The sequence below is a fragment of the Puma concolor genome, chromosome A2, assembly GCF_028749965.1.
Source record: "Puma concolor isolate L17-30 chromosome A2, mPumCon1.1.hap2, whole genome shotgun sequence".
Lineage (NCBI taxonomy): Eukaryota > Metazoa > Chordata > Mammalia > Carnivora > Felidae > Puma > Puma concolor.
The window spans coordinates 156,411,836-156,424,882 of NC_141668.1; the positions used below are offsets into that span (position 1 = coordinate 156,411,836).

The following is a 13,047-nucleotide window of genomic DNA, read 5'->3' on the forward strand; positions in this document are numbered from 1 at the left end:
CCCCTGCTCTCTCTGTCTCAAAAATAAATAAACACTGAAAAAATAAATAAAAAAGAATCACCCGTGCAGCTTCTAAAATTCCCTGATGCCCAAGTGCACCTTAGACCACTTAAATCAGAATTTCTGATTTAACGGGGACCAGAAACATATTCAGTTGAGCCACATTCAAGAACAGTAACTTAACGGCTGTTACTCGTATCTCTGAATCAGTGTTGTCTCCTATGTCTGTAAGTCCTACACGTACCTCACTTTAGAACTTTCCATGTGGAGTCAGGCATACGGCCAAGGCTTCCGACGATGATAGAATACCTCAGTCTGTTCCTGATTAACTCCTAGAACTGGAATGTGGTGGCTATTCCAAGATCACACATATGTCCCAAAGTCGCACATGACAAACATTTTATTACGTTAAAAAAAAAGTCATCTGTTAGCTGTTCAACTGCAGGCTACCTCATCTGAGGTTACCTCAGAAAAATGGCATCAGAAAACAAATACAGATTTTCAGCATCACAAAATGGCGAGATTCTCCTCCACTTCCCCATTAAATGTTAATCAGTGGCTTTGGCCGCTTCTGCTCAGAGCACCCAATTGCTGACATCACATAGGACCCGGTTATCCTAATGACACCAACGATAGGGGTCCGTCCCCAGCCGCCTCCCCGGCTTCCAGACGGTGGCGGCCTGAACAAGAAGGCAACACCCGGTGGCTCTGGGCCACTCCTCCCCGGCGAGCTCGCGCTTCTCACGATGGGCTCCGGGGGCCACATCGACGGCGGTGGCGGCGGCATCTGGGGCCCACAAGAGCAGACACCGCGCGGGGCTGCGGTCGGCCCTGCGATTGCTTCCATCTGAGGTCCCGCCCGGCGTGGTCCTGCCTCACTGCGCAGCAAATGTCACACCCCGAGAGAGGGTAGGAGGTGGTGCTTCACCCCAGGAGGCGGGGACACCTGTAGAGGGACCCGCCCCGCTTGCCTTCTGGTTCCTAGCGGCTTCTGAAGACCGCAGCGTCCACGCCACATTCTGGGCATTTGGACACGACCCAAATGCCGTGCGTGGGTCCTCAGTTCGCCCTCCCGCTCCCGGGGTGTGCCGAAGGCTGTGCAGTTTCTGGGGGTCAGAAGCTCCCAGGCTGCTCGAGAGGCACACGTGCATTCTCACTTCTCTTCTCGCCTTCCTGCAAACACCCGGCCGTACCTCTGGTGGCTTCGCGCGGGGTCAGAAGGCTTCCTCCACCTGCAGGGGCTGCCCCACCCCTCCGCCTTCGGGAGTCCTTCTGCTCTGCCCACACCCGTCCCCACCCCCGCACCAGGCCCCGCCACAGAGGCTCGCCACCCATATCCGTCCGTCAGAGGACGAGGGTGAGCGTTCAAGACATCCGTCGTTTCCCCACCCTGGGCCAGCGCCCCCCCACCCCCACTCCTTCCCCCTCCCTGCCGTCAGTCCTGCACCAGGAAGTTGATGAGGGCCGTTCTGGGGGAGAGGAACGCTTTCTTGACGCTTCGCCCCTGCAAGAGCCTGACGCCCAGCTCGCTTTGCAGGACGAGTTCGTGGACTTTGTCCTGGTCCCGCGAGACTCGCTGGGGCACGGGGATTTTGCCGCAGGCTTTGTTGTTGATCTGCGGAGGGAGAGAAGCCGAGACAAGCGATGAGGCAAAGTCCTGAGAGTGGCAGGCGCCTTCCCCGCGGAGGGGTGGCGTCCGTGCCCAGCCTCCCAACACACCCAGACGGGCAGGGAGAGGCTGGGGGCCCCCGGCACCTGCGGCCAGTGCACCTGTGCTTCCCGAGCGTGGCCCCGTCCCAGCCGCGCTGGAAGTTAGGTCACACACCCTCAGCTGCTCCCCGGGGGAGGGGAAGGGCTGTGTCACCCAGGATTCTACCCAGGCCGCGGGTGGGCCAACTCGTGCGGAAGGCAGGCAACCTCCCTGTCATGGGCCTGGCTCCTGTGAAAAGGGGGCGACCGGGAACCTGGGCCCGCATCACTTTAACTCTCCTTGCTGAGAAGGGGCCGGTACAGTTGCAGACGTCGGTGGGTATTCACTGAGGATTTTTCAATACGGACAAACTTCACAGCAAGTATGAACTGATGTGGGCACGGGGGAAAGTGCTCTCACGGCCCTGGTGGCTTCTCAACAGCCATGCTTCAAATCCCCAAGCCCACTGCTCCCGTAAGAACACGCAACGCTTCTTTCACTGATGCTCCTGTTTTTTTTTTTACCGGGAAAATGCAGTCACTGTATTATGAAAAGTTACCAGGAATAAGTCTCTGAAGTTTCGACCAAAGCCTATTAGGTGTCCCTAATCACCCGCCTCATTTTTTTCAGATTTATGTAGAACTTGGTGGCATTTTTCTTGGTTGCATCACCCTGTATCACTGCGCGGGAGCCAAATATGGTAAAATAGTACGTCCTGAAATGTTCTAAAATATGGTTCTTTTTGGGGGGGTGCCTGGGATTGGTTCCATCCAGTGGCTCAGTCGGTTGAGCGTCCAACTCTTGGTTTTGGCTCAGGTCATAATCTCGAGGTTTGTGAGTTCGAGGCCAGCATTGGGCCCTGCACGCAGCACGGAGCCCGCTTGGGATTCTCTCGCCGCCCTTCCCCCGCCACTCGCAGTGTCTCTGTCTCTCTCAAAATAAATAAACTTAAAAATAAATAAACGAACAAATAATTAATTAAAAAAACGTGGCTCTTTAAAAAAAGTGTGAATCTAGGGGCGCCTGGGTGGCTCAGTCGGTTGAGCGTCCGACTTCGGCTCAGGTCATGATCTCGCGGTCGGTGGGATCGAGCCCCCCGTCGGGCTCTGTGCTGACAGCTCGGAGCCTGGAACCTGCTTCGGATTCCGTGTCTCCCTCTCTCTCTCTCTGTCCCTCCCCCACTCATGCTCTGTCTCTCACCATCTCAAAAATAAATAAACATTAAAAAAGAACTAAAAAGTGTGAGTCTCGGGGTTGGGGGTGGCTCAGCCGGGTTAAGCGTCGGCCTCTGGATTTCAGCTTCGGTCGTGATCTCGTGTTTTGAAGAGCTGGAGCTCTACATCAGGCTCCGTGCCGACAGTGTGGCACCTGCTTGGAATTCTCTCTCTCTCTCTCTCTCTCTCAAAACAAATAAACTTAAAAAATAAAAGTAAAATGAAAAAGCATGAGTCTCCTGGACGCAGGGTTTTGGTGTCCTAAAACGGCAGAGCTAGGGCTGCTGCTCAAAGGACTGTGCCCCCCACCACCCGCCTTCTCGTTTCTAAGCCATCGGGAGCTACCTTCTTCCACCGCCCTGTGCTTGCTTTGACCGAGACCTCCCACCCTGTCACACCAAAGCCGTGCCCCCCGTGAAGTCCTGGGGGCCCCGGACACGGCCTTCTCAGAACTTGGTAATGAGTCACACAGCTCCAGCTTCTGCTTCCGGATCTTACCCAGGGAAGAGGGGCCCGGGGCAAGCGAGAGAGCGAGTGCTTTTGCGCAGACAGACTCAGGCTTGATTCTCAGGCCTGGACTCACAAGCCGTGGGACCTTCAGTTTTCTCTTCTTTAAGGATGGAATCTTCCGGATTGTTGAGGAAGATCACCTGTCCGAAGGGACCAGCTCACTAAGCCTTACGCCTCCTTACTCCCGGCCACGATGGAAGGGGCCGGTGTGGGATGTGCTCGGCACAATGACCCTACTTCCAGACCCAGGGCTTCCCTGGGGACCGGGGGGCTGGCCCCTCTGGTGAGGCCTGTCCAGGGAGCTGAATCATTCTTGTCCCCAGCTGGGCTGGGGAAGGGGGTCCTGTGACCTCAGGATGTGGCCGGGGAACCCAGCAGACCTTCCCACACGGCCCCAGGCACCCTCTCATGGCTTCTGGAGCCCTGGGACTCCCCTGAGTCGCCTTACCCAGGGCAGTCCTTTCGCGGTGGGTGGGTCTCTATCATGCTCCACCTCCTGGCATGAGGCACCAGTTAAATGGACAACAGATGCCCCCGGACTTGGCCTTCAAGGGCCCAAAGGGGAAGAAGCTCTCTTTGACTTTAGAAGAATCTTTTGGTCTCTGGTGGCTTCATAAGCTTCTGCCCCTCCATCTTTGCCACTGCCCCCCCCCCCACCCCCATCACCCACAGCCTCGGGCCGGGGCCTCGGCATTGTTCTCTTGGACTTTTCCAACTGAAAAGTTGGAAACCATGAGCACTGCCCTCACCCCACCCGCGGCCGCTCACCGACACGGAGGCAGCCCCGCAACAGCGAAAAACAAGGAAAGTCCCCACCGACTGAGCTCTCGCTCTGTGCCAGGCGCTGGGTTACGCAATCCACCCGAGCAAACCTGCTTATCCTCCTGCAGCCTCATAAGGTACATGCAGGACCACTGCGTGCCCATTGTACGGATGGGAAAGCCGAGGCACAAGAGGTGAAGCCACCTGCCCGAGGCCCCACCCCACAAGTGGAGACGGGATGACTTCATGGATCCTCTCTCCCCCTGGTCAGCCCCCTGCCAGCCCCCAGCCCTGATGCCCTGCTTATGCCTGTGCTCTAGCCCCCCTCCGTGGCTCACCGTCCCAATGTCCCTGAGGGCACTCCCCCCTTTGCTTCTGCCGACCAAGCATCCTCTTCTGCACTAGGGAAATGCTGCTCCTCTTTACGGCCAAGGTCCCACGTCCCCTTCCGTCAATGTCCTGACTGAGCGAAGCGGTGATCCCGACACGAGCACCTAGCAAGCAGGACCGGCAGGAGCCTGTCATTTAGTCATTTATGTGACATGGGTAAAACAGGACCCGCTCCAGGGCAGCTGTGTGGGGGTAAATGAGTCAGGATCTCGAAAGTTCTTCGGGCAGTGCCTGGCCCGTAGTCGGTGCTCACTGCTTGTTAGTGGGTTTTGTCACTAGTGTGTCCAGAAGCAAGCTAAGCGTCTCCTGGCGTCATCCGATCTAATTCTTTCAACAACTGGACAGAGCAGCCACTGTGTGGCCCCCATTTCGCCATTGAGGAAACCGAGGCTTATGGAAGTATCTTGTAAGACGGAGACTTACGGGCAGGAGAGTCTCGCTCCCAAGCTCCACGTGTTAACCTTGAGTCTCCAGAAACTCCCTGTGTGTTTGTGTGTGTGTGTGTGTGTGTGTGTGTGTGTGTGTGTTTGTGTGTGTGGCATTTGTGTGCCCCCTAGACCGTCCCTCGTGGGCGCCACACTGCATGGAGAGAAGGCGGTGCCCCTGGGCTCAGTATCCCTAGTGTTGGGCACGGCCCTGCCTGCCGTGGGCACCGAGAACTCGAGCCGGACCGAATCACGCTGAATTACACTGCATGGTGCTCAGCTCCCATTCCCGGCCAGGGCGCCAGTCAAGATCGCATGGACACAGAACGCAGGCCTCCACAGGAGGTCTGTCACACGGCCCGGTGCCCCGAGCCCGAGGTGCTCAAGTTGGGTAGACCCGCAGGGAGTCCCATTTGCAAACATTTTAAACTCTGAGTTTTCATTTCAACGACAATCTGAAACCATTTCGCCAATTACCAAAACGAAATTTCTTTTCTGCAGTGATCAAAGTGGAATGATACTGCATAGGCTAAACCTCCAGTTCCTCAAGCTGGCATTTCTCAGTGTGCGGAGGACGTGTTCTCAGGGGCCCACGAGATCTTTCTTATTTAAAAAAAAATTTTTTTTAATGTTTATTTATTTTCGAGAGAGAAAGAGAGCATAAGTGGGGGAGGGACAGAGAGAGGGGGAGACAAAGAATCTGAAACAGGCTCCAGGCTCTGAGCTGTCAGCACAGAGTCCGACGCGGGGCTCGAGCTCACGGACCGCGAGATCATGACCTGAGCCAAAGTTGGACGCTTAACTGACTGAGCCACCCAGGCGCCCTGAGATCTTTCTTACAGACATTACTTAAAGTAAGAAACGGCTTCTCTGTGCCACAGAGCTGTTTTTGACTTTGAGACTTTTGGAAGAAGCCCTCCAGGCCAGGCCCATGTCCTCCTCTCCGTGGGGGAGGCAAAGCAGGGTCAGTGCGGAACCAAGCACCAGGGGAGGTGGTGTGGAGACAGAGTGGCTTCCGAGGGGCTGAGCCTCCTGCATGAAGCCGTTTCTCCACACATCCACCCACCTGCTGGGCCCAGGGTTTGCACAGACACAGAAGGGCAGGGTTTGCACCTGCCTGGCAGACCAGGACCCTGGGAGGCTGTGCTCTCCCTCAGCCCCTGGGTGATGTCTTCATGGCCTTTTTCACAATTTGCAGTAATATTTTTCTTTCCTTTTTCTCTTTCCTGTCTCTCCCACTCGGCTTACAGCTCTGTAGGTATTAGGGACCCTGTGTGTCCTGTTTGATTTGTATCCCCAGAGCCTAGCACTGTGCCTGATGGTAACGTGAGAACTACTGATGAATCAATAAACCCGGTCAAGGCGACCAACTTCTCTGATTTCTCCACTGCAAACACTGAGAATGGAAACGCCTACTTCACTGAGTGAGAAGAGTTTACTTCGATTTTGGATGTGAATGACCTGGCCCCATACGTGGTTCAGAGACGTGTGTGCTAAGAGGTCCCCCAGTTCAGCCACATCAGCTTACATATGTAACAATCATACAAAAGATAAACTATTAGAGTTACCTGCTCTATAAAAGGTTGAAATAAAAAATGTCTTTTATGTACCTACAATGATGCAATTTACCAAAAAAAAAATTCCTTTTTTTTTTTTTTTTTTTAAGTAGGGTCTATGCCCAGCACGGAGCCCAATGCGGGGCTCAAATCCGCGACCCTGAGATCACGAGTTGGAAGCTCCACTGACTGAGTCACCGAGGCGTCCCCCCTGCAAAAGAAACTTGATGTAGCCTTTCTGAAAGAGATTTTTCAGTGAGGTGCTCCTGTTCTGCCCACCTCCTCACTCTCACCCTCCTCCCTAAATGAACCAAGAGCAGCTGAACGAAACAGACGGAAGAGGAGACTGGAACACGGCTGGAGAACAAGACGATCAGAACCTGTAACGCAGGACAGGGTTCTATTTTCCACTTTCTAATCCCTGGAGGGCCCTGAGTATTTATTTTATGCTCACAAGCTTTTGGTATGCGGTGACCTCAAAACTGAAGTGTGCAAAGCAAAGACGGGTGGGACGGTCAGGCTGAGGGCGGGGTAGGCTGGAAAGGCCCAGACAGTGGCTGTGGGTCTCGCGCGGGGCTGGGAGACTCCCAGACTCTGGGGCTGCGGGAGAGACTCACCAGGACGGCCATCTCCACGACGTCGGGCTGCTGAAGGAACTGCGGGTCCACGGTCGGCCACGCCTGAAGCAGCACGCCGGCGTCCCAGGCATAGTGGGCACACAGCTTCCCGGGCACCTGTTGCAGGCCTGCAATGCCAAGGCACAGAGGGTCACTGAACACGCAGGGCTCACGGGGGGGCAGGGGGAGTCGCTTTCGCCCCGGCACAGCCCGGCGTGGAGCTGCCTGAGGCCGCACTAAGGCTTTTTCACAGCCTGGCAGGTGCCCCCCCACTTACTCTGGCCTGGGTTTATGGGTAGCCCCCCCCAACTATTTTCAACAGCACCCAGAGCTGTAAAGATGGGTGGACACGTGGTTCTAAAGTGTGCATTTTGGGAACAATAAGGCCGCTGATCTGGTCTCTGCGGTTCTGTTGATGAAGGAATGCCTTTGTGCTCCTGAGAGCGGATCCCAAAATAACGAGCTGTGCTCGCTTCCTTTCCTGCCTGTGATTACTTGTGGTCCGCGAGGCCCTCCCGCCGGGTCCTTTTACTCATCATCACTGGAGCCAACACACTGAGAACAGCACGGCGTTCCTTCTTGACCTTCTCAGAGGGATCTCAGCCTTCACACTCGACCTCTTCTCGAGAGGGGCTCCTGCCAAGGGCTGAACTGGAAAGAGCTGGCCTTGGCTCAGGTGGGTGGAACCTGAGGAGGCGGTGAGGAATCAAAGCCCACAAGTCTGCGTCCCTGAGCGTGTCGTGCTGTGGCCCCAAAGCAGGCACAGGCGGGCTCCACACCTGCAGGGCTGCCCGGGGACTTCAGCCGGGGGCTTCTGAGCAGGAAAGGCTTGGCCTGCAAAGTCGCTGCCGATCTCATGAGCACAAGAGAGGCCCCCAAACGTGCAGGAAAGACACGCATCAGAAAGCAGATCCCTGGGCACTACCAGTGCGGCTGCACCCTGACTGCCTCCTCGTCCTCCTGGAGGTGGGCCCTGGACGGGGGATGGCAGGGAACGTGGCGGCATTCCTCATGCTGTGATTGGCTTTTCCGGGGGTGGCCCTTGCACACCTCCTCCTCGTCATTAGCCTTGAGCCCAGAAGATGCGTTTGAGGGAGGAGCCCATGCCTCAGCGAATGGTCTGAAGCCAGCTCTGACACAGAGGGAATGAATCCCACCAACACCAGAGTGCCAGGAACCCTGTGTTGGGACCGACAACGTTTTATTTTCCCTGAAGTAATGCCTGCTCCTGGCAGAAAAGGTCAGACTATAAAGAAGAAAATCATGTTCATCTGGACAGCATTTTTTAAGCTTCTTGTTTGGGAAGATAGTAATGTATTTAATGGCTAGGATATATATAAACCAACCCCACCAAAACAACCCACTACCGTCAGGATCATGCTGTATATGGAGTTCTGTATTCCTTTTGTTTCACTACTTTAAAATCATACTTAATTAGAGGGGCGCCTGGGTGGCTCAGTTGGTTAAGCGGCCGACTTCGGCTCAGGTCATGATCTTGCGGTCCGTGAGTTCGAGCCCCGCGTTGGTCTCTGTGCTGACAGTTTGGAGCCTGGGGCCTCTTTCGGATTCTGAGTCTCCCTCTCTCTGACCCTCCCCCGTTCATGCTCTGTCTTTCTCTGTCTCAAAAATAAATAAACGTTAAAAAAAATTTTTTTTAATAAAAAAAATAAAATCATAATTAATTAGAGAGCCTGGGTGGCTCAGTCCATTAAGCGTCCGACTTCAGCTCAGGTCATGGTCTCACGGCTTGTGAATTTGAGGCCCGCGTCGGGCTCTGTGCTGACAGCTCAGAGCCCCCTTAAGATCTTCTGCCCTCCCTCTGTCTCTGCCCCTCCCCTGCACATGTGTGTGCTCCTTCTCTCTCGCTCTCAAAAGTAAATAAACATTTAAAGAATAAATAAAATAGTGATTAATTTCATGGGAAAGGATGGTATACAATAGCACACATAACACGACTCTAGTTTTAGTAAATGTTTATACGAACGGACAAAAGGTCACAGGGAATGGAACACAATACCAGCAGTGACTGTATCTTGGAGGTGGGAGCACAGGTGATCTTTCTTTCTTGAAAAATTTTTCCTTAACATTTGTTTATTTTTTGGGAGACAGAGACAGAGCGTGAGTGGGGGAGAGGCAGAGAGAGAGAGGGAGACACAGAAACCGAAGCAGGCTCCAGGCTCCGAAATGTCAGCACAGAGCCCGACGCGGGGCTCGAACTCAGGAACCACGGGATCATGACCTGAGCCGAAGTCGGATGCTTAACCGACTGAGCTCCCCAGGGGCCCTTTTTCTTTTAATGTGTTAACAGATTCTCTACCAAAAACATTGAATACTTCAGTAATTTGAAAGGGTATTTTGAAATCAAGGTTTCCCACACTGTGAGATCAGTTCAAAATTTTTCTTCTGTTTTTTTCTAATTTTTTTTTGTCTTTTTATTTTTTTACCTTTTAAAATTTATTACTTATTTGAGAGAGACACAGACAGCACAAGTGGGGGAGGGGCAGAGAGAGAGAGAGGATCCCAAGCAGTCACAGCACTGCAGCACAGGGCCGGGCGCGGGGCTCAAACTCGGGAAATTGTGAGACCGTGACCCGAGCCGAAACCAAGAGTCAGACGCTCAACTGGCTGAACCACCCAGGTGCCCCTCTTCTGGTTTCTTTGTAGGGTTTCTCTGTGTTCCCCGTTGAATCAGCTGTGCCTTCTTTTGTGGGTGACGTGAAAGAACATTACACGGTCAAGTTTCCAAACCTGGTTGGCAGAGTCAACTTCCCCTTCCCTATCGGTTTGTGATTTTTCTTTTACAATACCCTGTAGTCGGGATGATTTCTGGATTCTCCAAAGCTCTTACAAGTAGCTCTCAAAGTGGCCGTCCGGGATTTGGTAGAGCTCGGCCAGAGCGTGGACCAACGTGCGGCTTCCTCGAGAGGGTCGCGCTCCTGAAAGAAACTGGTCGGCCTACCCCCCGGTGTGTGCGTAGAGGCAGAGGTGATCCACCTTGTAAGCTCAGGCTGCTTATCTCCTCGTGGGTTGTTCCCAGACCGGCCCCGGGTCCACGGCTCACTCTGGAGCGGCGCTGACCCATTCTACTCCGGGCACCTCTGTCGTGATTCTTGTGCTGGTATCGCGCACTTATGTGTTGCTTATTGTATGTTTCACTCTCTGGCACTCTTGCTGTAACCCCATGCTGCCAGTCGGTCTGAGGGAAGTGAACGCCTGCCAGAGTCTGAGAATCGAGCAGCATCAAAGATGTATTCCTGGGGCCCAGCTGGCCCCTGTGCCCCGGGGTTCCAGCACTTGCCAATGGACCTACTCCATTCCTGACAGATGTGCGTTTTGGCCGAAGCCGAAAGGAGCTTCCTGCTTGTTCCTCAGAAGGGGTGCTATTATGACTCCTATCTAAATACAAGACAGAGGTCACAGGAGGGAGATAATCACGTCTTTATTTTAGCAGGCTGGCCCAGTCTGCCTTGTCCTGTGACCCAGCTGCAGCGGGACGGATTCCAGACCCTCCACATGGTAATTGTACAGGATGCCTGGGAGATGAAAGGGCCTCGGACACAAATGTTCTGGGCAGAAGCTGTTACAAATTCCACAATAAAAAAAAAATGAGGAAGCCCAGCCTTCCTGGAGCGATCAGGATGCTTATTTATAGCAGCCTGGGTCCCTGCCAGGGTTTCCCTATAGACAGGGGTGTGGCCATCCTGCTCAGCGGGGAGGAACAGAAACTCCCGGTGGGTTCTAGGCCCTGTTTTTGCCTCTCTACTCTTTAGGGAGGTAAAACTACCCAACATTCGCATAGCAAAAACAATGGTTTCTTTACATCACACAGCCCGGGTCCGAGAGCTGGCCTCTGGGTTAGCACCTGGACAAAGTCTGAACACTTTGGGAAGTGTCAAGGCCGTGGAGCACAAGGCTACCATGCGGGGGCCGGCTGTTGCCTACGGCCCACCCCCTTCCGACCCCTCCTCTGGGAGAGCTGTCGTCACTGACCTTCCAGGCAAGTGACCGAAACAGCTGAACCGAGCCTCCTCTCATGCGCGGAGCACTGGCAAGGTCGCCACGCCGGGAGCAAGTGCTAGGGCGGTCACGGTGTCTGTGGCCGGCGGCCTCTCTTGCTGGCCGTCACCAGGCTGGCTGCCACCCCGGCCCCGCGCTCTCACACACACGTAAGGGTGGGCTTGGGGACTCCATGGCCTCTGATCCCCCCCGAGCCTCATCCAGCCCTGGCGATTCCAAGGAAATGGACAGGATGTGATGCCGCTAGATTTTGGCTTTTGCCCACAGAAGGGGTCCTGCTGACTTTCTTTTGAAATAACGACGCTGACACGCACATGCGTATTCGTATGTAAAATGCCCTCAGACCATCAGTGAGAACTTACTCTCCTTTACAATGGACACAAACACACACACACACACACACACACACACACACACACACACACGATTTGTACGTTTGTAATTTTGTTGAAATTGAGGAACAAAACACATACGTGTGGCAAAATGCTACACTACACTTTTTTACAGCCACTTTTAAGAGGAAAAATGGATCCATGGCGGCAGCCTGGGGCTTTGAGGGCTGCGAGTTACTTCGGAACGCCTAAGCGGGGGGCACAGGGTCACCTTGCTGTGACCTCACAATTAAGGTGCTGATGAAAGACCCGAAGCCCCCACAAGGTAAAGCCTGAGGCAGGAGTCCAGACAGAAACCTCCCTGTGCAACCCTAAAAATGGCCAGAAGAACAGAGAGCTTACCGCCACATTTAAAAAAAATTTTTTTTTTCAACGTTTATTTATTTTTGGGACAGAGAGAGACAGAGCATGAACGGGGGAGGGGCAGAGAGAGAGGGAGACACAGAATCGGAAACAGGCTCCAGGCTCTGAGCCATCAGCCCAGAGCCCGACGCGGGGCTCGAACTCATGGACTGTGAGATCGTGACCTGGCCGAAGTCACCGCCACATTTTAAATAACTCGTAGTTTGGACAAGAGGCTAACCCCAAAGCAGCACAAAAAAATAGCAAAAGAAAAACCACCCAAATGACTTACAGAGCCTTCGTAGGGTGGGACACAATGTGGCTGGTAAACAAAAGAACAGGTACGCCCGCCCGTAAGTGTCGATACAGAATGCCAACATCTGCATAGAAACAGATACGCATTTCACGGACTACATGCATGGAGTTCTAGTGTCAGATTAAATTCTTTTTTTTTGAAGCTTATTGATTTATTTTGAGAGAGAGCATGAGTGGAGGAGGGGCCGAGAGAGAAAGAGAGAGAGAGAGAGAGAGAGAGAGAGAGAGAGAATCCCAAGCAGGCTCTGCACTGTCAGCAAAGAGCCCATGTGGGGCTTGAACTCATGAACCGTGAGATCACGACCTGACCTCAACCGACTGAGCCACCCAGGTGCCCCCTTGTGTTCTCCTTTTCATGGCCACCACCCCCTCTGCCCAGCCCCTAACCCCCTGGCAACCACTACTGTGTTTTCTCTCTCTATAAATTAGTTACTTTGAGAACGTTATGTATAAATGGACTCAGAGTATATAACCTTTTGAGACTGACTTTTTTCACCCAGCATAATCCCCTTGGGATCCATCCACGCTGTTGCCGGTTAGAAAAGTCATTTTTCAGGATGATGAAATTAGATCTCCAACCGCAGTACCACCAAGAAGCTCCCTGGTGGGTGACTTTCTGCCTTTTTACTGTCCACCACCAAAGGAAACCTTGTGTCCTTCGTCTGGAAACAGTATCAGTGACTCCAAATACACAAAATTGCCCTAAGCGAGCAGCCACCACCCCTTGTCTGGATTAGGACAATACCCTATTATGGTGCACAAAAGAGAACTGTGTAAATTCAGACGTGGTGTCTTGAGCTTCTTAGATCCAAAACTT

At 53.6% G+C, this 13,047-nt stretch overlaps 1 protein-coding gene and 1 long non-coding RNA gene across 15 annotated transcripts in view; one reads left to right on the forward strand and one right to left on the reverse strand.

The window, feature by feature from the left end:
• Positions 1-382: 382 nt before the first annotated feature.
• LARS2 (leucyl-tRNA synthetase 2, mitochondrial) overlaps positions 383-13,047 on the reverse strand; it is a 194,054-nt gene continuing 181,389 nt past the window's right edge. For 5 of the 14 annotated variants that reach the window (XM_086698442.1, XM_086698443.1, XM_086698441.1 and 2 more), the window contains 4 exons: positions 12,208-12,295; positions 7,165-7,292; positions 4,515-4,670; positions 383-1,615 (listed from right to left, as the gene is read on the reverse strand). In XM_086698442.1, the coding sequence (XP_086554568.1) occupies positions 1,215-1,615; positions 4,515-4,670; positions 7,165-7,292; positions 12,208-12,295 (773 nt within the window). In that variant the 3' untranslated portion in view covers positions 383-1,214. Of the gene's footprint in view, positions 1,616-4,514; positions 4,671-7,164; positions 7,293-12,207; positions 12,296-13,047 lie in introns of those variants that run through there. The other 9 variants (XM_086698447.1, XM_086698445.1, XR_015248421.1 and 6 more) reach the window with 8 other exon arrangements.
• On the forward strand, positions 822-2,900 carry LOC147583634 (uncharacterized). The gene is made up of 3 exons (XR_015248425.1): positions 822-909; positions 2,321-2,398; positions 2,507-2,900. It is a non-coding gene; the product is annotated as an uncharacterized LOC147583634 (long non-coding RNA).